At 45.4% G+C, this 26,356-nt stretch overlaps 2 protein-coding genes across 2 annotated transcripts; one reads left to right on the top strand and one right to left on the bottom strand.

Annotated features, from left to right (window-relative positions):
• The first annotated feature begins 1,494 nt into the window (after window positions 1–1,494).
• Window positions 1,495–22,034, top strand: gtf2e2 (general transcription factor IIE, polypeptide 2, beta). Its single transcript, XM_080534926.1, has 8 exons — window positions 1,495–1,638; window positions 2,647–2,803; window positions 15,557–15,648; window positions 17,002–17,109; window positions 17,945–18,127; window positions 19,816–19,909; window positions 20,239–20,354; window positions 20,924–22,034. The coding sequence occupies exons 2-8, from the start codon at window positions 2,647–2,649 to the stop codon at window positions 21,044–21,046; spliced, it is 873 nt and encodes a 290-aa protein (XP_080391052.1). The 5' UTR covers window positions 1,495–1,638; the 3' UTR covers window positions 21,047–22,034.
• Window positions 22,035–22,753: 719 nt separating this feature from the next.
• Window positions 22,754–26,019, bottom strand: LOC308160997 (dynactin subunit 6-like). Its single transcript, XM_080534927.1, has 7 exons — window positions 25,955–26,019; window positions 24,873–24,937; window positions 24,058–24,163; window positions 23,798–23,886; window positions 23,636–23,683; window positions 23,305–23,447; window positions 22,754–23,029 (listed from the first exon to the last, which is right to left on the bottom strand). The coding sequence occupies exons 1-7, from the start codon at window positions 25,981–25,983 to the stop codon at window positions 22,931–22,933; spliced, it is 579 nt and encodes a 192-aa protein (XP_080391053.1). The 5' UTR covers window positions 25,984–26,019; the 3' UTR covers window positions 22,754–22,930.
• Window positions 26,020–26,356: the final 337 nt, after the last annotated feature.

Here is a 26,356-nt window from a genome sequence, read left to right as displayed (position 1 = left end):
GAAGAAAGGAGGCAGATAGAGGGAGAGTTTTAGCCATGGCCTTTATCACCATGGCGATCCACTGCACTGCTCAAGTCGGGAAAAAGAAAAGTCGCGGAAAATTGGATATGGCCAGGGCCTGCAGCACAGACAATCTCTTGGTACCGTGTCTCATTTCAGCAGCCTCCCCTGCAAAGCTGCTGCACTTGACCTCCTGCACCCCCCTCAAACCACACTGCTGCAGATTTTTCTGCAACCTAGCTATTCTTGTTTGATACGCTGCTGTATTTGATGTTTGACGCCATTCCTCATTCCATGCCATGCATGAGCCTGCCCTACATTTACATTTTGGGCATTTAGCAGACGCCTTATTCCAAAACGACTTACGATCAATACAATTGACTAAGGAAGTGAATCATCAATTCACCAGTTCTAGCAGGAAGTGTAATCTAGCTCATGCCCGGGGCCACTGGCAGTGAAAAAGTATTTTTTTATAGACACAGGAGATACAGTACAAGGGGGGCAATAGAGTCTTAGGAGGCAGAGTATTGGGGAAGCGCAGGTGTCTCAGGAGACGCAGTGCTGGGGGGTGGTAATGTCTCGGGAGGAGCAGTTAAGGTGTAACCTGAAGAGATGGGTCTTCAGTCCCATCTGTCCTCCGATTTCTACCTCCACCAGCCTCCCCTTGTGAGAGAGAGGCTGGTGTTCAGGGTGGCTGGGTGTAGTGGGATATTGTTATTGTTCAGTTCTGTTGGAGAGGCTCTAGAGTCTAGACGGTGTGGGTTTCTTCATAATGTTTCAGGTTTAGTTTAACTTGGAATTCTCTGTGTCCTGTACAATTCAAATGCCATTCATAACCTGTGGATGGGGCAAGGTGTCTAAGCTGCCTGGAAAGAGAGGAAGAAGAAGAAGAAGAAGAAGAAATTGCTCAGTGTGTTTACACAAACATGGGGATGGCCTGAAAAAAACAGGTTTTCTTGAAAAAAAACAGGTTTTCTTGAAAAAAACAGGTTTTCTTGAAGAAAACACATGTGGAAGATTTCGAGGACACAATAGCACAGACCAGGGTAGGCAGAGAGGCAAAGGAGAGACAGAATATGATGAAAGGATATTTTTGGGAATAGTTGCAGTTTCTGTGAACCGACGGTAGGTGGCAGTAGATGCATGAGGCTTTGCCGGATGGAACGTTTCCGCCTCTATGACAACGATCAGGGTTGCCAGATGGGGCAGATTACCTCCGAATGGGCTACTTTTGATCACACTGGGCCCGTAAAAAAAAGCATTTGGGCGGTTAGGCTGGATAAATACCATTTAGGCGGTATCAAAATGTCAGTGCCTGAAAGTTACAAAATGCGGGAAGTTAAAACACACACCCTAGTAGCTGCATACATTACACACATAAGGCTGGAAGATGTCAATCCCATCTGGCAACCTTAACAAGGAATCCAGAACCAACTGTCGATTACCGAGAACTCAAACAATCAAACGGAAGGATGCGCGATGGAAAGAGAAAGGCAGTCACTAGTCTGTGATCTGCGTTTAATATCAACCAAAATAACCCAAATAACCACTGTTTGTGTTTAACGAACGTTTCCTGCTACTAAAACAGTCAGTTCAGCTGACAGATCATCTGAAGAGGAGGAACACAGAGTGACCAAGGTAACCAAGCAACAAACAAACTAGTTACTAGCTAGCAGCTAGCCGACCAGCTAACGCCATTGTGAGGTTTGTTATTGAGGTTAGAATGATGATTCTGGCTAAATACCTGGCGTTATTAACTAGCTAGCTATGTCTTTGGAGAATGCTATTGCCTATTTATATTACATCACTAGGATATGAGTAAGTTAATGGGAGACAGAGATTGATTGAACTGTTTTTTTGCCAGCCAGCATCATGTTGTTGACAGAGGATGCTAGACTACGGTGGCCGACAAGGACAAACGCACTAGACCCATCTGTGACGGCATTAATTAGACAGTTAGGGCTTATGTCAATGTGGGAGGGGCTTAGACACTTAGGGGGAGTGGCTTATGTCAATGTGGGAGGGGCTTAGACAGTTTGGGGGTTAACACGCTGCTTGGTACACAGGTCACAGGTCAGGTCATTGACACCTAAGCAGTGTGTCCAGTCCAGGTTTTAGTACCTAGACTACCTACAATATAATTTGCTGTGAGGCAAGACTTACACAGTAGTGTGACTGTTCTACAGCAGCACGACTGGTCCCACTGTAATACAACTAGTACTAACACACCTGTTTTCTGTTATCACCTTACTTATTTTACTTCATTCTATTGTTGTTGCTTTAGTATTCTGCTGCTATTGTTGATTGAGTTGGTTTTGTATCCTGCTTTATTCTATTATTGATTTTGATATCCTGCTGCAATGCCAATGTCGAATAACCACCTGAACCCAGGAATGTTACTCTGTCTGTGTACCCGTACATTGTGATTCAGCTATTCTGATTCTGATAGGCCTGGAGGCACGACATCTCCAGCTGTTCATGGTTACAGTAGTAAACATGGAAAACAAGTGTCATTTGAAACACACACACACACACACACACACACACACACACACACACACACGCTTTCTAAATACACACAGACACACACAGAGAGACAGAGATTTGTACGTAGATGAAGTCTTAACACCTCTACTGTGTTCCCAGATGGACCCAGCCCTGTTGAGAGAGAGGGAGCTGTTCAAGAAGAGAGCTCTCTCCCAGCCCACCGTAGAGAAGAGGCCCGCGGCCTCCGAGTCTGGCTCCAAGAAGAAGAAGTCCAAGGTTGACAGGGATGGATCCTCAGGGTCCAAACATGGCGCTGGTAGGTTCTTACCCTCTCCTTGTCCACTTTTTTAACGTTGTTTTTTTCTGAGTGGGGCAGTCCCACTCATATTTTTTATTTTATTGGACAGATACAGTGAAGACAGACAGGAAAGTAAGGAGAAGAAGGGAGAGAGGGCATGTCAGCAGGGTATGAGCTGGATTCGAACCCATGCCAACATGGGCATATGTGTGCACTGTAGACCTTGGTGCTAGACCACTGGACCACCCCATGCCACCTTGTACACTTCTAAGTAGGGCTGCACGATTAATCGATTTTAAATCGAAATCGCGATTTGAAATTATGCGATTAGCTAATCGCAAAGCCTGCGATTTGCCTGCGATTATTTTTTAAATTTTTTATTATTTTTTTTTGCCATTTAGCAGACGCTTTTAATCCAAAGCGATTTACAATTACGAATTACAGGGACATTCCCCCTGGAGTAACTGAAGGCTAAGTGCCTTACTCAAGGGCACACTAGTAGTGGTGTGGTTTCAGGCGGGATTTGAACTCCTTCCGATCACAAGTCCAACTCACTATCCACTAGACCACCACTACCCCACGATAATGTGATTCCATCCCGCACGTACGGAGCTGAAACATGTGGAGTACTATGCAACAACAACCGATCTGCGGTCGAGCCGTGCACTTACATAGGCCTACATTACGACGAGTTGAAGAGCTTTATCTATTTCAATGTTTACAGAAAGGACCTATTCTTTTTTACTGGACATTTTTATTATCACTTTATTTAACTTGATTGCAGTATGTGCAATATTTAGATGCTGCTCCTGAGCCATAATTAAATAACCTTGTTTGTAGAAAGGTCCTATTTTATTTTCATATTGGAATTGTTCAAAAAAATTTGACACTTGAGAGAAACAAAATGGCAGCTGTTTAAAAAAACCATACATAAATATGTTGTTCCAATTCATATCTTTTAAGTTCTCATCCTTGCATTAGAACAGTTTGATGGCATAAGAGCAGTTAACAGTTTGATGGTATCATGTGGTAATGCTCTCTGAAATTAGCCCATGATAGAAGGTGATAGACAGATTCATCCAATCACCTGCCAAGTATTTTTTGAAAGTACCTGCCCTTTTCCAAACAGCTTCCAATTAAGCTTTCCTAGATGGTTGTGTGAAACAAACCACCTGAGTCAGGTTAGTAATGCTCCATCACATGTTTTAATCTGAAGCTTGATTTTAAAGCAACCCAACTTTAAAGCAACCCAATGTAAGTTTAGTTCTTTCACTCGTAGCTCGGGCTGTGGGGGTGCTAGAGGAGGGAGCCTCTAAGTCCCCTGAAGACGTACAAACAAACTGCACGTTGATACGACCTTCCTAGCCGGAGATATGGCCACACTTTACAAAAACTTCCTTTTTTTTTTTTGCTATTTAAAAAAATTATAATCGCAAATTAAATCGCAATCGCAATATCTGTCCAAATAATCGCAATTCGATTTTTTTTCCCCAAATCGTGCAGCCCTACTTCTAAGTTATGCCATTCAGTTGACTTATTATGATTATGATTATATCCACAGCGACTTATATTACAGTGAGTGGATACATGCATATATTTTTCAGTATATATGGTCCCATTGGGAATCGAACCTCCAACATAAACCATTGGTGAATCCTTAACTCAACAACTGACAAAGAATTCCAGAACACTCACCACCTAGCGTTCCAAGTGTTCTATGTGGTGTTTACCTAGCAACAATACTCCTTGGCACTATAGAGGGTGTGCCTTCGTAAACCACAGCGCTCAGAGCAGATTTCCAGAGCGTAGTTAGCACACAACCTGGGAAGTGATACAGACATGTAGCAATCAGCGCTACACTGTTGCTTTGCTAGAGTAAGATGTAAACAAATGCAAGCCGACAATCCAAAGTGTCCTTGAATCTGAACTCCTTGCTTTCTTAAATGGTTGTAGAACATGAGTTTGGTGATGCTGTACTGTGCTATTATAGTGAAGTCATGTGACTGACGCAGACCTCTGTAAAAGCTCAAATCCATGAAAAACCTAGAATAGGCTTGAAGAATAGCCTTAACGTTGTAGGATATATGCTTTTATGCCCATTTTCATTACTGCAGTTTTTGTTATTTATTGTTGTTCCGTTATTATTTGATAAGCCTACTAGATGCTATAGGCACATTTTTGTTGTTGTGTGAAAATAATAATGATAGTCATGATACAGGAAATCACAGCCTTATTTGGGGACAGTTTAACTGTATAAAAAAGTTGGAAAAGGCCAAGCCTATACCGATACAATAGTTAGGCTATGCTATGCTATATTAGACTATACCAATACAGTACAGGGCTCTACGCTAACCTTTTTCACTAGGAGCACATGTGCTCCTAAATGAAAAATGTTAGGGGCACACAAAGAAATTTAGGAGCACAGTGAAAAATGTAATTATGACACATTTTTATTAGTGATTTTGCAATTTTTGCACCAAAATCACACATTGGCCCATGCCTACAGCCCTACTAGACGCAGAGTTGATGGCATTGTATTATGGTAACTAGCTGTGTCAAGTTCTCCTGGTTAGCAGCAAGTTCATTCATTCATCCATGTCATGCCTGTCAGCTAGCAGCTAGCAGCCCAGCCAGGCTTTAGGGCTAGGTCTGTCAGCTAGCAGCCCAGCCAGGCCATGCAGAGGTCTGTCTCCATGCTGCCCACCTCCCTGCTGCTGGGTCAGGCTACATCAGTCACACACGGTGGCCAGACAACTCCACATCTAGGGGTATTAAACTACCCCACATCCAGATGACCAGTCCCCAGCCCCATGCTGCCCGGGGTGGTGACATGTGGAGGTGGCCAGCCCAGCACGGTGCCTCTGCGGCGGCTAGCTGTTAGCACACCACCATCCCCGGGGGTCCCACCTCTCTGCCACACTCAAGTACAACATGTTGCATTTTCATGCCATTAGGCAACTTGCTTCCTAGGGTTTCCTAGGATTAGAGATGCATTTGGACTTCTGGAGTACCTCCACTACTTTCAATGGGTTCTGAAGGTCTGAGAGCTTTCTACTTTCTACTTTCTTCTGGGTAGTTAACCCTGGTTGTAACCTTGGGTTCAAATCTGGAGTGTGTGGGACCAAATCTGTAGATGTGGTGAGCTAATGAAGCTAATGAAGCTTGAGATGAGAAAAGGGCGCTTGTCTCTTTAAGGCCCAAAAGGGAGTTAGCGATTAGCGATGTTAGCTTAGCGCCAGTTTAACAGAAGTAACTTCACTTTTAACATGACTTCCCGTGGTCGTAGCGGGCTGGCTGACGGCTTAAAATGTGGCCACACGGTTCGCGCAGATTTATTTTTAGAATTTAAAAAAAAAAATAATAATAATAATAATAATATATATATCTGTACTCGCACGTGTGCTCGTGAATTTATTTCTCTAGTCGCACAGATGTATTTTTAGTCGCAAATGCGAGTGAAATGGTCGCACTGTGGAGCCCTGCAGTAGTAATGCTATATTAGACTATACCACTACAATAGTTAGGCTATCACCTGCTAAATTGTAAAGAAAGAAGCCACACACAGTTTATTGTGATTTTTTAATGGTTTTTATTTGTGGTTTTTATTTGTTGGTCATAATCTTCAGGCATGATTGTTGTTAAGGCAAGTGCAGTAAGTACAGCGTGTGCTCAATGCAAGTATTTACATCTGCGGCGTGCCCCGGTGTCGCCCTCTGATGACATCATGAGGTGAAAGGAATGTTATAGTGATGACATCACAGGCAAGATGATTACACCAGAGTGGTATATTATATTAGAAGTGGCCCGCCGGGTTTATTATGCTGTCTGTTCTGTTTGACATCTTGGCCGTAAAATTGTCTTTTCCCTTAAACAACCATTCAGATTTACACTTTATTATTCCACTCTTGGGCATTTGATGTTGAAGCTGTACATAACATAGGCCTACATTCAGTTGTGGCGAAGCTTGGGTTCTAGAATCTCACAGTCTGGTTCTAGAGTCTTCTGGTCGGGTTCTAGAGTCATCCGGTTGGGTTCCAGTATCATCCGGTTGGGTTCTCGATTCTTTCGGTTGGGTTCTAGAAGGATGTGGTGCAGCACATAGTGGATCAGTGTCTCTGGTGGGTGGTGGATGGAGTGGCATGATGACATCACAATACACCCATACAGGCTGTAGCCTATGACAGGAGGAACAATGCTCCACCCCAGGTCCCCCCTGTTCCCCCCCCCGCCCCCCATCCGTTCTCCTCTGATGTGCTTTATACAGATATGTCCCCATTTTTCACATATTTACACTCTCTCTCTCTCTCTCTCTCTCACACACACACACACACACACACACACACACACACACAACCAGACACACACAATCAGACACACACACACACACAAAATCAGACACACACACACACACACACACACACACACACATCTACATGGTGTCTGCTAACACAGTCAAGTCACCCAGCCCGGTCTTAAAAAGTTCAGGACGGGGCCACAACCCCTCATCTCCAACCAACTCACCCTCCTACACCCTACACCCCACCCCTCCTCCTCCCTCCCTCCCTACACCACCTCTGAGTTGGACTATGAGGGACTCAGGCTCCCCAACCATGCTCCTGAAGGTCCTCTCCTCCTCCTCCTCCTCCTCCTCCTCTTCCTCCTCCTCCTCTCCTCCCCTCCCTACACCACCTCAGAGTTGGTGTGCGAAGGTGCCCTCCCACCATGCTCCTCTTCCTCCACTGTGAGGGACTCAGGCTCCCCACCCATGCTCCTGAAGGTCCTCTCCTCCTCCTCTCCTCCACCTCCTCCCCTACACCACCTCAGAGTCAGAGTGGGAGGGGCTGAGGGCGCCCACCATGCTCCTGAAGGTGCCCCCCTCCTCCTGCAGCTGCCTGTGGGTCTTGCCCTTGGCACAGCAGCCGCAGTCCAGCAGCTCGTAGAGGAAGGCCAGCGCCACCAGGCCCAGCACCGTGACGATGAAGAGCACCAGGATGACGAAGCACGCCACGTTCCAGCCGTCGTGGAAGGGGTACACCTCCTGCACCTGCAGGGAGACCAGGGAGAGGGGGAGGAGGAGGAGGCCCCCAGAGGGGGTGGAGGAGGAGAGGGCGGTGATGGTGGTGGTGTTGATGCCAGCCATGGTCTGTGGAGGGAGGGAGGGAGAGAGAGAGAGAGAGAAGAAGAAGAGAGTTTTAGAGAAGAAGAGAGAAGAAGAGAGTGTTTTAAAAGGACCAGGACGGAAGATGGACACTTTTTTTTTTAAAGGCTCAAAATACTACGGCGTGACACATCGGCAGCAAGAAGACGAGGAGAAATGATGGAACGTTGAACAACGTTGCCGTTTTGGATGTCCAGTGTGGCCACAGGAGGGCAGCAAAGAGTTACTAGAGAACTACATTCGGTACCTAATCTGTGCAAGAGAGTGTTAAAGGGACTGGCCTTAAAGTTTTCCATTTAATTTATTAGGAACCCCATTAGCTGATGCCAAGCATCAGTTCTCTCTCCGCAAAGCATCAGCTACACTTCCTGGGGTCGACACAAAAACATACAAGAAATCATCATGAAAACATATAATGAATGAATGAATGAATGAATGAATGGTCTTTATTGTCATTGCTATAGTACAGGTACCAAACAACGAAATTTGGGAGGGGTGGCTCCCCTGGTGCTAGGAAAGAAAAAAAAACTAAAAAAACAAGAAGGGAAAGGAGCTGGTTTACATAAATAAAGGCTATGTACACTATCCACTATACTATACTGTACAGATAAGACGACTAGGGTTGTCATATTGCACATATAACAAGGAAGAATGACATCAACATAAGATATATAACAAAGGAGAAAAAAGACATCCACATACATAACAACAGATAACAAAAAAATAAATACAAACAAAATAAAACTCGTCAATGCTCACGGCCTCATGTTTTTGTGAGCATCACAAAACATAACAACCCCCCCCCCCCATCTACACACAACTATAAATAACAAATTGAAAGGGGCGGGCCTTAAAGGGGCAAACGGTAGTGCCGTCAGGGAGAGTGAACACATTTCATTTGGGGTGGGATGGATTAGAGGGAGAGGGAGAGGGAGAGAGAGAGAGATGCCATGCAGCTTTCGTTTAGAGAAACAGGAGAGGAGAGGAGAGAGACAGAGAGAGTCAGGGGGGAGGGGGGGGGGCAATAAAGGAGTTAGAGGGTATGGAAGTGTGCATCCACCCCAGGGAGCATGACCAGAGAGAGAGGCAGCGTTGTATTTACAGCTCTTTCTCAGATGTTAACCAACCACTCACTGTGACATACACACACACACACACACACACACACACACACAGACAGACAAACAAGACCCCCAGAGGGTTGGTAGGGACTGCTGACCCAGTTCGGTTGAGTGAACCAGAGAGAGAGAGAGAGAGAGAGAGAGAGAGGAAGAAAGGGGGGGATGGGGAGGAGGAGGAGGAAATGGGCTGGCCTCTACAGACATACACCAACCCTGAAGGGCTCTCAGCTAGACTCAGTGTCACACACTACAGTAGTCAAACTAGAGAGAGAGTGTGTGTGTGTGTGTGTGTGTGTGTGTGTGTGTGTGTGCGAGTGGAGCGAGCAGGTCGAGGAGCTCACTACAGAGTTTCTCCATCGTCTCCACCTGATTGACTTGTCCCCCCTCCCCATCCTCATGAAGCTCCAGGCTGTGAGAGAGGTGGCTCTGGCCAAAATCCAACACCTCTTCGCCAATGTGCACATCCCTCTCAAAGCACTGAGAGAGATGACGAACAGAACTGTCCAGCTGGTCAGAAAGTGGGTGGGCCTCAACACACACTCCACACGGGGCATGATCTTTCTCCCATGTGGAGAGGGAGGGCTGGGAGTCCCCAATGTTGAGTGGGCCTACATAGCCACCAGGCTAGCCCACCTGCTCCATATGCTTAATAATGATGATGCCACCGTTAGAGAAATGGCCAGGGCCTCTCTCCTACTGGATCTACGCAGAAGGAAGATCCCCCTGGCCAGCGCACACCAGAACGACTTCCTCGGCTTCAGGAGGAAAGACTCTGGGAAACTGGATTCCCAGGCCAAGGGCTTCGGGGTCTGGTCTGACTGGCCGGATCTCAATGACCTCTGCAACCAGACTGGAGTTCAGCTAAAATGGACAGAACTTAACACACAGACTGAAGTCCCTGTCTCTGATGAGGTGATCACAGACCCCTGTGTGATTGTGAAGGCCGACATCACAACACCGCAGGAAGAGACTGTCGGACTGCACAGAGACTCTGCAAGGAGGGTTCTGCTCAGCCTGAAGCAGTCTGAGATCAGGCAGCACTGGTGTGGACTCAGACTACAGGGAAAGCTAGCCTGTTTGCAGTTCGCTGACCACTCAGTCTCACACTCAGTGTATAAGAACGTCGCTGTTGGTGAGGATGTTCTGAAATTCACCATCAAAGCAAGACTGCAGGTATTACCGACCAAGTACAATCTGTCCACCTGGTATCCCCACACTCACAGTCCATTCTGTTTAAACCATCAGGATTCACAACACCTAGAGTCCATTGCACACATAACAAATGGATGTAATGCATACAAACACCTGTACATAGCTCGTCATGACCGTATTGTGGACATTGTGTCTGATACAGTACAAAACATCTTACCATCTAGCGCAGTTATGTACAAGCATGCCAGAGTGTTACCAGAGTGGTTTGGTTTTGCCAATGACGTTTTTTCCAACATCCCAAATACACCTGATGTTATCTTTGTTGACACCAGCCACAAGGAGGTGCTGATTATAGAAGTAGGCTGCCCCTTTGACCTGTACATGGACCAGACTTTCCAGGACAAGTATATCAAATACCAACCACTACTTGGTACGATAACCAGCTTTGGGTACAAGTGCAAATTTAGCATACTTGTATTTGGAAGTCTGGGCCATGTATATAAATGCACCATGAGGGGTCTGAGAATTGCTGCAATGACTAAAAGAAAGGCCAAACAGGTTGCCAAATTTTGCTCTGTCTCAGCTATTATTGGCAGCTTGGCCGTGTGGAGAAGGAGGTGTTATGTGTATCCTTAAGTGTTCAGTGCTGCTTAGCCCCGAAATATTTGATTCCCTGTTTGTATAATATAATTTGTGGAACCAAATAAAGTATTCAAATGTGTGTGTGTGTGTGTGTGTGTGAGAGAGAGAGAGAGAGAGAGCATTGTGTGAGATCAGAGTGAGTTTGTCGGGATTGGGAATGTGGTCCTCTTTCAGACAGTCTGTGGTTGTCTGTGTCTGTCTGTCTGGGTCTGTGTGTGTGTCTGTGTGTCTGGGGGTGTGTGTGTGTGTGTCCGTGCGTCCATGCGTGAACAGACCAAACTGATTGGTGTGTGCTCCTTGTGTAACAGGAACTGGGATATCCACTTCACAGGCTCATCTGTGTAATATGATACAAGCCTGCCATGGTGTGTGTGTGTGTGTGTGTGTGTGTGTGCTTGCATCTGTGTGTGCGCGTGTGTGTGTGAATAGAGACAATTGAGCGGTGAGTGCATTAACAGTAACTGGGATATCCACTTCACATGGTCATCTGTGTAACATGATACAGGCCTGCCATGGTGTGTGAGCGTGCTTACTTGATTGTGTGTGTGTGTGTGTGTGTGTGTGTGTGTGTGTGTGTGTGTGTGTGTGTGTGTCTTTGGTGCGCTCCATTGCTGTCACATCGGTCATGTCAATCCCAGTTAAACTGCTGACTGCTGGAGGCATGATAGAGTGCATCAGGCCAGATCAATGGAGCGAAGAGAGTGGACGTTGAGATGAAGGTTTACACTTCCTGTGAGCTGGTAATTGAGTTGGGGAAGGAAAGTGCTGCTTCCTGTCAGGCAGCAGCTGTCTGCATCTTCCCCGGCCGCTCTCCTCCACAGCCCTCCTCAACACATCTCCTTGCATTTTCCTGGTGATATACTGTACAGATATAGAGTTTAAGATATAGAGAGATAGATACATAGATAGTTTTAGATATAGATAGATACATAGATCGTTTTAGATATAGATAGATAGATAGATAGTTTTAGATATACCGGTAGATAGATAGATAGTTTTAGACATAGATAGATAGATAGATACATAGGCTAGATAGTTTGGGATATAGATAGATAGTTTTCTTAATATATATATATATATATATACACCCACCGTCTTAGCCCAGCCACACACCCCCATCCATAAACAGACAGATGGGTTCCCCTCCTCTCTGCCCCACCCCAACCATAACCCCTCTACCTCCTCCCTATAGGACCCCAGTACTGCTCATGCATTGGGGCTCCAACCGGCCACACACACACACACACACACACACACACACACACACACACACACACACACATATATTAATGTCTTTCTCCGGCTGGCTCCTCTCAACCATCACTCATGCATTGATTTCTCCAGAGGCCTGCAGTATACTGACAGCCAGGCCTCTACACACACACACACACACACACACACACACACACACACACACACACACACACACACACACACACACACACACACACACACACACACTGATTTCTGTTCCCTGGCAGTCTTATGGGAGTGAGTTCAGCCAGCCAAACCGAGTGTTCTTGAAGGCCCTTGATGAAAACAGCCCAGTCATCATCATCATCTTCTGTTTGCCAACGCAAATCTGAAATCCTGCGTCTGTGTGTGTGTGTCTGTGTCTCTGTCTCTCTTCTAGAAACGTGAAGATGCTGTGTGTGTGTGTGTGTGTGTGTGTGTGTGTGTGTGTGTGTGTGTGTGTGTGCACGTTACATTTTTATGATAGTCTGCTCTCTCACACAACTGTACAATACATACTACGGTCATGCTATATTAAACTGTGTACATGGAAACATGTTATTTCAATTGAAATCCCTGTAGAGGAACACACACACACACCACCACCATCTTAGACTGAATGTGTGGATGCATCGCAGACAAAATGCCAACACACACACACACACACACACACACACACACACTCACACACACACGCACAGTGGACGGATTAGTAAGCAGAGGCATGCCTAGCTATAGACGGTTCGTTGTGTGCGTGTGCGTGTGCGTGTGCGTGTGCGTGTGTGTGTGTGTGTGTTTGTGTCTGTCTTCCTTCAATGTCTCTATGGGGTATAATCCCTTGATTAACCGTATACAATACAGACTGGTTGAAGCACGCACACGCACACACACACACACACGCACACACACGAAAGAGGAACATGCAGTCTCACCTGTGTGCGTTTGTGTACGTCTGCCAAGAGGATGCAGGGAAAAGATGCCCTCTCTCCCTCTAGCTCTTTCTTTCTTTCTTCCTTCCTTCCTTCCCTCCCCCGCTCTGCCTCCTATCTCTCTCTTCCTCTCCCCCTATGTTCTCTCTCTCTTTCTCTCTCTAGCTCGCTCTTTCTTTCTTCCCTCCCTCCCCCGCTCTGCCTCCTCTCTCTCTTTCTCTCCCTCTATCTTCTCTCTCTCTCTCCCCCCACCTCTCTCTCTCTCCCCCTCCCCCTCCCTCCCTCTCTCTCTGCCACTCCTTGCAGCTCTGCTCATCTTCTCAGTCTAAACTCGCCCTGCCATTGGCTGGGCTCAGGTCCTGCCTCGCCTCCGCCATTGGCCGATTATCCTGGCAGAGGAGAGGCCCCTCCCCCTCCCTGGCAGGGTGCAGCCTCTCCCGCCCACATACTGAATCATTCATGAGTCAGCGGGGCGCACTGATTGGCTGGCCCCTAGACATGGCCCAGAGTGCAGCAGAAGGCAGAAGGATGCACGCACACACACACACACACACACACACACACACACACACAGAGGCGCACGCATGCACACACAGATACACACAGAGGCAGCATCTTGACTGACTCTAGGAGATACACACACACACACACACACACATATATAATAACACAGCAACTTATGAAGTAAACCATGCCTCTTTATCATCATAAAACATACCGGTACATGTATCCTCGTCAATAGAAAAAAGGGACTGTGTGTCATCTAGTTGTGTGTTTTTAGCATGTTCATGTTCTATCAGCACGTTGTGATGTGCTTAACATGCAGAGCAGCTATCTAGCTAACGCCATGTTCTTTGTTGTTAGCTAGCTAGCGTGTTGGAGCACAGTCTAGAGTCTAGACTGCCATTAGATAATTGAATTGCCATTAGACAATTATTTCATAATTGTTACAGGCCTACACACACACACACACACACACACACACACACACACACACACACACACACACACACACACACACATACAGAGCTGCACCATCTTGACTTGACTCCAGAAGAGAGAGAAGGCTCCAATTAGCTTGAGCAAACAGTGCTGAGAGGATTACTCGACCAATGTTGATTCTTTCCTTTTATTGTACCTCGTCATTCACCAATGCTTATGAGAAAACAGATGGAACTGTAAGGCGATCAACTTCTCCAGAATCGATTTAATTGAGTCGTCACTTACAAGCGAGTTCGTTTAATCTCAACGAGACGTCCTTGATATCACTTCTTAAGATGATATGATCCAATCAAATATTAGGCACCACTACTGAACTGTTCATTAAGATAATATTTATTCAAGCACAGCAAGCAATAATAGTTCATTTCCATGGAAAAGTGTCTTATCTAGCTTCACCTCTGCAGGCCTATCTCAGCTAGCCGTCAACAAGTTAACTGCAGTGGCTCCACCAAAAACAAGAGTCCCTCTCACCTCCGTACATAGTCCTTTATACAATTAATTAAACATTTTGGGCTGGGTGATGCCCCCCCCCCTCTATCTGGTAGTTTTCCAAGTGTCCAGCACAAATCCGTTGCAGCTGCAGCAAGTCTTCTCGTTAGCATTGGCCTTCAATTCCTCCTGTGTGGGTGCGAGAGTGTATGTATGTTATCAGCTTGAGTGTCCTGCTAGCGTCTCGTTCCCATGGTGATATCGTACTTTGTATGAGCAGAGCATTGTGTCAGTGTCCTTATCAGAATGTCTTGTGAAAACACAACTATTGAAGTTACACAGTAATATTAGGATTTGATTTACAAGTTAGAAGAATAGACTTATCATTAATCATTAGTTATGAAAGTACAGAAAAATAGAATATTATAACAGCAGGTGTAAAATGGTTGTTAGCACATAGGTAAAAATAAGTAATTTACAGGCAGTTTGAATCATAAAACGTTCTTTTAGTCAGGAGCTTGTATTTCTTCTTGTCGCTCAAAAACAGAACCTCTCTTTTGGCTTTGCGTGACCTTCCTATTGTTCTCAACTGACCGCATTCACATATTATTTAAATGAGCACATAGTACATGATTTAACACTTCTAGTTATTTTAATACAAATTCCCAACAGAACCCAGCTTGTAGTAAACAGTCTGAAATGTGGTTACCCCTTCTGACAAATGTGACTTCACAGAGATGGCCTTTGGCTCGCTCTACAGAATGACATTGACACCCAACCTGGACTTGTCACATTCTCTCTCCTCAGATTCCAGTCACTGCAACATAAACCTCTAACCTCCTCTCTCTCTCTCTCTCTCTCTCCCTCCCTCATCTCTCTCCCTCCCTCATCTCTACCTCCCTCTCTCTTTCTCTCCCTCCCTCATCTCTCCCTGTCCCTCATATTTCCCTCCCTCGTCTCTCCCCCTCCCTCATCCCCCCCCCCTCATCCCCCCCCCCCCCGACCTCTCCCTCCCTTGTCTCTCTCTCTCTCCCTCCCTCTGCTCCTCCATCTCTAACCTCATCTCCCTCCCTCTCTCACCCCCCTCCCCCCTCCCCCTCTTCAGACTCCAGCAATGGCAACTTTAACCTGAAGGCTCTGACAGGCAGCTCTGGATACAAGTTTGGCTGCCTGGCCAAGATAGTGAACTACATGAAGGTAAGCAGCACCCCCACTTTAATGGACTTGCCAGTCACACACTCTTCTCTCACCACTGCAGCTAGGGTTAGAGGGGGGGGGGGGAGGGGGGGGGGTGGAGAGAGGAGGGGAGAACTCACAACCTCCCGATCTCAGGGTGGACACCCTAACCACAAGGCCACTGCGCTGGTACCATAGAAACATACTGGTGAATTATTAGCAGACACACACAGAGAGACACACAGAGAGACACACACACACACACACACTCTCTCTCTCTCCCTGCAGAAACACCAGCTGTCACAGTTCTGACACAGTTCTATTGTGCAGCCTGTCACTCCCACGACACTGTGGCTCAGCACGCGTTCCTTTGGAACTAAACATCTTGTTGACCATTCTGTGTCACAGCCCGGTGTGTGTGTGGGTGTGTGTCTCTTTGTGTGTCTGTGTGTCTGTCTGTATGTGGGCGTTTCTCTGCGCCTCTCTGTGTCTGCGTATGTCTGTATGTGTGTGCGCGTCTCTGTGTGTGTGTGTGTCTGCGCGTCTCTGTATGTGTGTGTGTCTGCGCATCTCTGTATATGTGTGTGTGTGTGTGTGTGTGTGTGTGTGCGTGCGTGTCTGTGTGTGTGTGTCTGCACGTCTGTGTGTGTGTGTGTGTGTCTGCGCGTCTCTGTGTGTGTGTGTGTCTGCGCGTCTCTGTATGTGTGTGTGTGTGTCTGCGCGTCTTTGTATGTATGTGTGTGTCTCTCTGTGTGTGTATGTGTGTGTGTGTGTGTGTCTGCACGTCTGTGTGTGTGTGTGTGTGTGTGTGTGTCTCTGTGTGTGCTTGTACATGTGTCAGCACGGTACGTTCTGTCACACCAGTGTCATGACTCATCTGGATCTGCATAACGCCGGCCCGTGTTGACACACACACACACACACACACACACACACACACACACACACACACAGACACACACACACACACACACACACACACACACACACACACACACACACACACACACCGAGCTGTGACAGTTCCATCTGCATGTGTGAAATATTAATTGTCCATCAGGATTGGCAGAAGGCTCCGTGTGCCGTCTCTGCTTTAATTAAGAAGAGCTAGCTTCATTGCATAGATTATAGAGTTGTTGTGGTTTTCGGGTAAGAAAGTGTCACTGTGGGTAATTAGTTTCAAAAGTAGTCATTAACTTATAACTTATATAATATAATTGGATTCTAGAATTCCGTCCCGAATTTGTTTTTCAATGCTTTAACTCGGCTGTTGACCAAGGAAGGCAATCAGTGTGTTTTATGAAGCTCTCTCCTGTGTGTGTGTGTGTGTGTGTGTGTGTGTGTGTGTGTGTGTGTGTGTGTGTGTGTCCTCAGACGAGACACCAGCGAGGGGACACGTACCACCTGACCCTAGAGGAGATCCTGGATGAGACCAAACTGCTGGACATCGGCATGAAGCAGAAACAGTGGCTGATGACTGAGGTGTGTGTGTGCGTGTGCGTGTGCGTGTGCGTGTGCGTGTGCGTGTGCGTGTGTGTGTGTGTGTGTGTGTGTGTAGAAGTTAAGTGTTCACACACACTCAGGGTCAATGCGATATGTTGGTCTGGCGACAGAAAACTTTGATCGATAAACTGAAATGTCTAAATTGATCCTGAGTGTTACTGCTGGAACTGTCCCTGCTGACATACAGCCCCCTCATCACCCTTCTCACTATCTCATACACCCTTTATTTCTCTCTCTCTCTGTCTCTCACACTCTCTTTATCTGTCTCTCTGTTTCTCACTCTCTCTCTCTGTCTGTCTCTCTCTGTCTCTCTCTCTGTCTCTCTCTCTATCTGTCTGTCTCTCTCTGTCTCTGTTTGTCTCTCTCTCTCTGTTTGTCTCTCTCTCTCTCTGTCTGTCTCTCTCTCTCTCTGTGTCTGTCTGTCTCTATCTCTCTCTGTCTGTCTCTCTCTCTCTGTGTGTCTGTCTCTCTCTCTCTGTCTGTCTCTCTCTCTCTCTATCTGTCTCTCTCTCTGTCTGTCTCTCTCTGTCTATCTCTCTCTCTCTCTGTCTGTCTCTCTCTCTCTGTCTGTCTCTCTCTCTGTCTGTCTCTCTCTCTATCTGTCCGTCTCTCACACCCTGTCTCACTCTCACACTCTCTCTGTCTCTCTCTTTCTCTGTCGCTCTTACAATCTCTGTCTCTCTCTATCTGTCTCTCTCACTCACACTCTCTCTCTCTCTCTCTCTCTCTCTCTCTCTCTCTCTCTCTCTCTCTCTCTCTCTCTCTCTCTCTCTCTCTCTCTCTCTCTCTCTCTCTCTCCCCCTACCCTCCCCAGGCCCTGGCCAGTAACCCAAAGATCGAGGTGAGGGACGGTAAATACGCCTTCAAGCCCAAGTACCACCTGAAGGACAAGAAAGCCCTGCTGAGGCTGCTGGACAAACACGACCAGCTGGGCCTGGGGGGCGTGCTGCTGGACGACGTGGAGGAGGGGCTGCCCAACTCTGCCAAGGCCTTGAAGGTGACTCACACACACACACATACACACATACAGGAACATACACACACACACACAGACAAACATACAGGAACATACACACAGAGGGACACACACACACACACACACAGACAAACACAGGGCTTAAAGTGGGAAAGAATCCTGTGCCTGAAACTTTTTCTTGGGGAGGGGGGTCACAGTTTGAGATATTGGGAGAGCGGGTACAGAAGACAGCTTCTTGTCTCAATGTTTAAATGCATTAATACTATTTTATAGTCAATACAAAATACATGTCTCAATGTTAAAATGCATTAATACTGTTTTATACTCAATACAAAATAAAATAATATATTTAGATGTCTTTAAAAGAACAAACTGATTAAATCACTTAAGGCCAAACTGATTGCATCACTTATTAAGCCACTATCACTATAACAATAGTTCAATAGATCTACATCAAGTAGAATACTGATGACTAGTGACCAGTCAAGACCATTGGACTCCAGGATATCTTTGAGCTCCTGCATGAGGGCTGACGAGTTGGCGATGTTTACTTTCCTGCTGACTAGGTGTTGTTACTTTGGCCAGATCATCATCAAAAAATCGAACAAGGACATTGAGGATTTTGTCCATGTTAAGATTAGTAGCTTCGTCGATATTCATTGAAAACGTTGCTTTTTTAAGCTTTTCACACAGCCGTTTTTTCAATTCCGGGACAAAGGCCATGTGTGTTTAAATAGCTGGCGTGTTGATTGGAAACGGACAGCTTTGTCAGTGCATTTTTGTCTTCTGATAGCTTCTTGCACAAATCGACAGATCATGTTCAGCTATAAACGCGCACACTCGGATCTTTTGCTCGCAAACACGGTCGGTCATTGAAGATGAAATGGTAGGCTACCTGTAGCCGTCGCTCCCGGCAAGGTTGTTGTATGAGCAAGCGCTCAAACCGAAGCTTGGTGACCGGGATCTGAGGCATGTCGAGCAATAACCTTCTTCCCACTACTATACTATATACTATACTGCCATAGACGAGTTTCTTTGAGCACGGCGTACAGAAACAAGCACCCGGCTCCCTCAGTTTGAGGCACCACGTCCCATAAGGCTTCCCGTCACTACTCTCCTCTATCCATGCCCAGCGCCATTTATTCCTTACTCCTCGTTCTAGTATAGCTGTGTCTTCGCCAGGTTTAAGAAACTTGGCTTCCATTTTAATAGACTCTTACTAAAGTTAGCGAGATAGCGGGCTGCTAAAAGCGAACGTCTCTACAAGCTAACATTACACTCATTCAAACTTCTTAAGGCCCGCCCCACTACTCTGCCTCCGATTGGCTAGAAGTCGTTGGTTGGCTTGAGCAATGTGATACCATTGGTAGGCGGAACTGTCTCTTTGCTGAAGATGACTCTTTCAATTACGATGGAAACAAATAGCATGTGATTTTTGTTTTGATTTTTTTTTTTGCTCAACATTCCCCCGCGCCGGAAATCCGGCACCGTGCCGGAGAACTTTAAGCCCTGCATATAGGAACACACACACACACACACACACGCACACACACACACACACATTGGCACGTACCTACAAACACACACATAGGACCATCCACACACACACGGACCTGTACAGAGAAACACACACACACACACAGGAACACATACACGACTCAATGTTATAGATTCTACCATATTAATTTGCTTTTCTCCCCCCACAACAGGCTTTGGGGGACCAGATCATTTTCGTGACGAGACCAGACAAGAAGAAAGTCCTGTTCTACAACGACAAACACTGCCAGTTTACTGTAGACGAGGGTGAGTGCGCCCTCTAGTGTTTTATAACTGGTATAAACCACAAGTGATGAGTGTGTTTGTATGGTCTCTCTCCGGTGAATTTTGCCCGACAAAATCTGCCCCAAGAGGTTAGAGCGTGTCATTGCAGATTTAGAATAATATCAATAACCATTACATCGAGTTTGCTCCACTAATAATGAGCGTTTCTCAGTGCTCCGAACAATTAAACTGAAGATAACAAACTCAGGTAGCAGTCAAACTGAATATGAGCTTTTTAAAAGTCAGTTAGGTCGTTAATTTCAAACTGAGTCACGTGACCGTGTAGTGGAACTCCCTTTGTTGCTTCACAGAGTTCCAGAAGCTTTGGAGGAGCATTCCGGTGGACAACATGGACGAGGAGAAGATCGAGGACTACCTGAAGAGACAGGGCATCTCCTCCATGCAGGAGTCAGGACCAAAGAAAGCCGTGAGTCGCACAAACGCACACACACACACACACACACGTGTACAGGCACGCGCACATACACACAGATATACGCACACACATGCACACATATATGAACAGGCACACGCACATACACACATATACGCCTACACACACATGCACATATATGTGACATTGGCTGGAGAAAGGGGGAACCAATCAAAAATGTTCTGACTTTTATTTTGAAAAAGCGGAAATACATTTCAATGTTGTTGAAAATCACAACACACACTCACTGGTCAAGCCAACATTGCAAGGCAATGGATTCGGTGAGTAATCCGCACTGCTACCTAGTTAACTATAACACTACTTTACATTGTCAGCAGGCTCACAAAAAACAAGCTGTGTTAGTTGACGAGCGAGTGTGTCATTGATTTTCGCTGAAATGTATTTACAATTATCAAAATAAAAGTGCCGGCTTGTTCCCCCTTTCACTAGCAGCTGTCACCTATGTACAGGCATGCGCACATACACACAAACATGGACCAAAACAAACAGCTCTCTCCCCTAACAAGGCCTTTCCTGTGATTGGCTCTCTGGGTTTTCTGCAGTGTCCAATCCAGAAGAGGAAGAAGCCTGGCGGACAGAAGAAGAGGCGTTTCAAGACTCACAACGACCATCTGGCCGGGGTGCTGGAGGACTACTCCGAGGGGGTGCCCGCCCCCAAGAAGTGACATCACTCCTGCTCACGCCCCCTTTTTCCTGGGGGGTATTCCATCAATGTTGCTTAAGGAAAATCCAGCCTTATTTTTTGCTAAGACCAGATATTTTGATATAAGTCTCGCGAAACTTCAAAAATAAGCCTGTTTTTTCCTTTAGTGACGTTGATGGAATACCCCCCTGGCTAGAGAGGGGTGATTGTAGTCGAGAGGTATAGTCCAGAAATGGTGAGAGAGAGAAAGTTGTCATGTCTCACCAAAACGACAATACAGAGAGAACCTACACGGCTGTGTCTCGATAGTGTTCAGCAGAGAGAATGTGTGTGTGAAATGTTTTTTCTTTTTCTTTTTTTTATATATATACTGTATATATTAGTGCATTAGTGGTCACCTGCTGTGGTCACTATGTGTGTTTCTAGCAGTGGTCACCGACTCTCCATCTTGGAGAACTTTAGGGTGCGCATCAGGGCTGGGGTTCTGTTCCGTTACAGTTTATTTAGACCAAACAAGTTAGCTGGAATTCCAATTCCAACTCTTTACATTCATCGAGAAGATTTGGAATTGGAATCAGTTGACTTCCTGAACTGACATGGAATTCACCCCAATTCTGTTCCAGCCCGAGCATCAACAACATGCCTCATTCAACTTCTCATCTAGGCCTTTGGTTGGCTGAGGGTGTTAGTGCAAAGCTGGATCAAAAGCCTGCTCTCACCCTGTATCTCTCCGGGACACTCCCACCCTTTCTCTTCGGTTAGAAACACGACTCCTTTGCGTCCTCCACTCGTGTTTTGTCCTCGAAAAGCATTGGTGGAGAATATCTTAAGAAGAGAGGAACCCAACGTCTTCTCCCATGAGTTTTGCATGTAGGACGTGAGTGGAGGATGGAGGAGGAGGAGGAGGAGGAGAGGGAGAGGATGGAGGAGTGGTGGTGGTCCTAACGGTTGAGAAAGCGCCCTGGACTGAATAACACTTGTTCGTCCGCTTCTGTCGTCTCCAGAGCACAATGTTGTACATTCTACTGACTGGTGCCTCTCTGAAGAATTCACTCAATAAAGTCATTGGGGGGGAAAAAACTGTCTCGAGTGTGTGTGTGTGTCATACATGTCAGGAGTGTAACCACCACAACCGAGCCAAATGTCTTCCGACCGGCTTGCGACAGTGGAGGCTGGTGGAGGTAGAAATCGGAGGACAGGCTCATTGTAATGCATGGTACGGAATGAGGAATGTTAACTCACACACGCACGTTCGATACCGTTCCCTAATTCCATTCCATGGATTACAATGAGCCTGTCCTATGATTCCTACCTCCACCAGCCTCCCCTGGCTTGTGACATAATGACAATAATGACCTAGCTGTCTGAAGACGACACCCTCTGGCCTGACCTCTCAGACTGTGTCTGATGTGAAACGACGCCTGTCATTCCATGTGTCTGGTTGGTGAGAGCTGACTTCATCAGAATGTACAGTACCAGTCAAAAGATTGGACACACTTTCCCATTGAATTGAATGGGAAAGTGTGTCCACATTTTTTACTGGTACTGTATGAAGTTTAAGCTACTGTGTGGCTACTAGCAGGGATGTGTCTGTTTCCTCCTCTCAGTAACAAGTTCAACGCACACAGGAAAAGTAGCTACGTGCACAGTCCAGACCAACATAAACAGACAAACACGTGCACACACACACACACACGTTGTAAATACATAATCTTTAGTTATAATTGCATATAAAAACGTATACAGCACATCGGTATGAAATTGTACAAAGTATTAAAGCGCTCAAAAAGAGTACATTCATTCTGACTGCTGGCATGTTAGAGCAACTAAACTAATCGTTTATTTGACCAAAGCACCGTTTCCTTCATTCGTCCGGTCGTCCTCTCCTCGGGAGGCTAGCCTAGCTTTAGCTTTTTGCCAGTGTGGCAGCGGACTTGACTGTCTTCTTCAGGTGGTGGTAGTTGGGGAGGATCTTCATCAGGAAGTCTAGCTGGAGAGTCTGGGGCTGAAGGAGAAGAAATTGAGAGAACGGATAAAGCCTCAGTGTCAATGGAGAGAGTGAGAGAGATGTTTAATCTATTACGCTTTAAAGTTGGATCTGGATTAAATGGCTTCTTTGTTATAAGTGAGTAAAGATACAAACCCAGGTAAGAGAGAGAGGGTGTGTGTGTGTTTTTGAAAGAGAGTGAGAGAGAGAGTGTGTGTGTGTGTGTGTGTTTGAAAGAGAGTGTGTGTTTGAAAGAGAGAGTTTGTGTGTGTGTGTGTGTGTGTGTGTGTTACCTGCGGTCTCTCTGTCTGGACGCGTCTCATACATCTGGATCCGTAGATGACGGTGTTCTCAGGTATGACCTCACATGTGTTCACCTTGCAACAGGCTCCGATGATACAGCCACTGGTCAGAATCATGTTCCTGCCGACATCAGCTGCACACACACACGCACACACACCTTTCTAACCAGCATCCCATCATTGACAGCCTGACTTGGTCAAAACCTAAAACTGACCCTAACCACATTTTTACTAATTTATTTTTTCCCCCCTGGAGTGTTTGTATGTGACAGTGTCCACAACACATATAGGCAGAAAATGAAATGGATTTTTAAAGTCTCACCTTTAGATTCAATTACATTGTTGTCCCCAATTTTCAAAGCTTGAGATACTGTGCGTGGTTGGTTAAGGGACAGTTTGTTTCACATTCAAGAGGTGTGTGTGTGTGTGGCTATAGTTAGTGAAGCACAACACTGCCTCCTACTGGCAGAATATGAAAGGATACCACATCCAACTTCAAACACGTTGTTGATCCCAATGGTCATGGTCTTTGGTTCTACTCCCTCTGAATCAGGTGTGATGTTTTCTGGATAACTGTTTACAAATCCATACAGAGTGAGAGAGACACACACACAAAAGAGCAGGTGTAGAAACAGGTGTGTCAAAAAGACAAGCGCAGAAGAGAGACCACACCATTGCACCCGTTCAACGAAGGTGTACTGTACAGTAAACTCAGATTATTATTATTATTATGGATGAGCTCACCTGTTTATGATAAGAGCTTGCTCCTCTATGAGGTTGCCCTCTCCTATAACGATGGGTCCCGCTTCGGCTATGATGCGAGCTTTGGGGTGGACCACCGTCCTGGGACCTGAACGAAAGAAAGAAAGAACTAAGGTAGTCAAGTTGCCAAAATGCTAACTCCAGAAATGGACTCCCCACCGCCTAAAACCCATAAAAAGAGATATTATATGGCACACTATGTCACTGAGATCAAAAGTTGTAAATTGACCAATATCCAATATGGTGGCGTCTGCCATCTTGAATTCTGAGAAATGCTCAAGGTCGCACAGGTAGCAACCTAGCTAATTTTGCTCTCCTAACTATTTAGACACACTATTTTACACATTTCCATTAAAAAACGTTTGGAGTAAGAAACATTTCCGGGTCTCATGGAACATATAGGGCCGGCAACTAGACTAAGGATGTCGGTTTCACGTACCGGTATATAGTACAGTAGCATCCATCATATCCATCCGTTTAAAATGTGAAATATGATAACAATGCTGTGTAATAACATGTGAACAATTAAAGTGCAACATGAAAACACAGACACACACACTCTCTCTCTTTCAAACACACACACACTCTCTCTCTCTCTTTCAAACACACACTCACTCTCTCTCTTTCAAACACACACATACTCTCTCTCTCTCTCTCAAACACACACACACTCTCTCTCTCTCTCTCTCTCTCTCTTTCAAACACACACACACACTCTCTCTCTCTCTCTCTCTCTCTTGTTTGTCGTCATGGTGGCTCAACACTGTAAAATGTAAACTCAGCAAATGACATCTTACCGATAGTGACATCTCCTCTTATCTCGCTCTCGACACAAACAACAGCTCCAGCCGCTATTTTAGCACTATAAGAACAGAAATAAGATTATTATTATTATAAGTGACAGTTTGTTAGCTGAGTAACCGTCACTTATAACTAACTGTCACTCAGCTAACTAACGGTCACTTATAACTAACTGTCACTCAGCTAACTAACTGTCACTTATAACTAACTGTCAGTTAGTTAGCTGAGTGACAGTTAGTTATAAGTGACAGTTAGTTATAAGTGACAGTTAGTTAGTGAGTGAGTTAAATATAAGTGACAGTTAGTTAGTGAGTGACAGTTAGTTAGTTAGTTATAAGTGACAGTTAGTTAGTGAGTGAGTTAGTTAGTTATAAGTGACAGTTAGTTAGTGAGTGAGTTAGTTATAAGTGACAGTTAGTTAGTTAGTTATAAGTGACAGTTAGTTAGTGAGTGAGTTAGTTAGTTAGTTAGTTATAAGTGACAGTTAGTTATAAGTGACAGTTAGTTATAAGTGACAGTTCGTTATAAGTGACAGTTCGTTATAAGTGACAGTTAGTTATAAGTGACAGTTCGTTATAAGTGACAGTTCGTTATAAGTGACAGTTACTTAGTGAGTGAGTTAGTTAGTTAGTTAGTTATAAGTGACAGTTAGTTAGTGAGTGACAGTTAGTTAGTTAGTTAGTTAGTTATAAGTGACAGTTAGTTAGTGAGTGACAGTTAGTTAGTTAGTTAGTTATAAGTGACAGTTAGTTAGTGAGTGAGATAGTTAGTTAGTTATAAGTGACAGTTAGTTAGTTAGTGAGTTAGTTAGTTAGTTATAAGTGACAGTTAGTTATAAGTGACAGTTCGTTATAAGTGACAGTTAGTTATAAGTGACAGTTAGTTATAAGTGACAAATCTCAGCATATTCAATGCTAACGTTAGCCTGATAGCCATTCTGTGGTTATCATATTTTGCTTCGTTATTAAGAGGCATTTTAATAACATCAATAATTCACCAAGTTGTCCTGTAATGTTTAAACAGTCCTTCTTTTAACAAGTTACAACGTTTAACAAGTTACATGTTAGCAGTACGTTACCTTTTATGCGCATTGGGTTTATCTGCCATTGTGACGATCGACTACTTTACTTTTCGACAGTCGATTGGGATTCCTTAACGTGGATGTGTGCGCAATGCGCATGCGTGAGTGTGCAATGTGCGCATGCGTCACACACAAGAAGGAACTGTCGGCAGTCTACCTAAATTGATTTGTCTGCTTATTATAATAACATCCAATGTTTTCTGTGCTTAATTATCACATCAAGGCTCCAAACAGACCGCTGTCACCGTAGCTTAACACACGACAGTCAAGTCGCACGGTGGAAACGAGGGAACATCCCGTGCATTTTTGTAAGAAACACACAAAAGAGTAATAATAAGCCCTTTGAGAGTGTATTGCGCACGGGAGTCGGAAAGGAGCCTGGCTGTGTTCGGAATGGCA

The sequence above is a fragment of the Nansenia antarctica genome (assembly GCF_963989245.1).
Source record: "Nansenia antarctica genome assembly, chromosome: 6".
NCBI classification, from domain to species: domain Eukaryota; kingdom Metazoa; phylum Chordata; class Actinopteri; order Argentiniformes; family Microstomatidae; genus Nansenia; species Nansenia antarctica.
The sequence above is the reverse complement of the archived record's forward strand: the minus strand, read 5'-3'. Positions and strand labels throughout refer to the sequence as shown.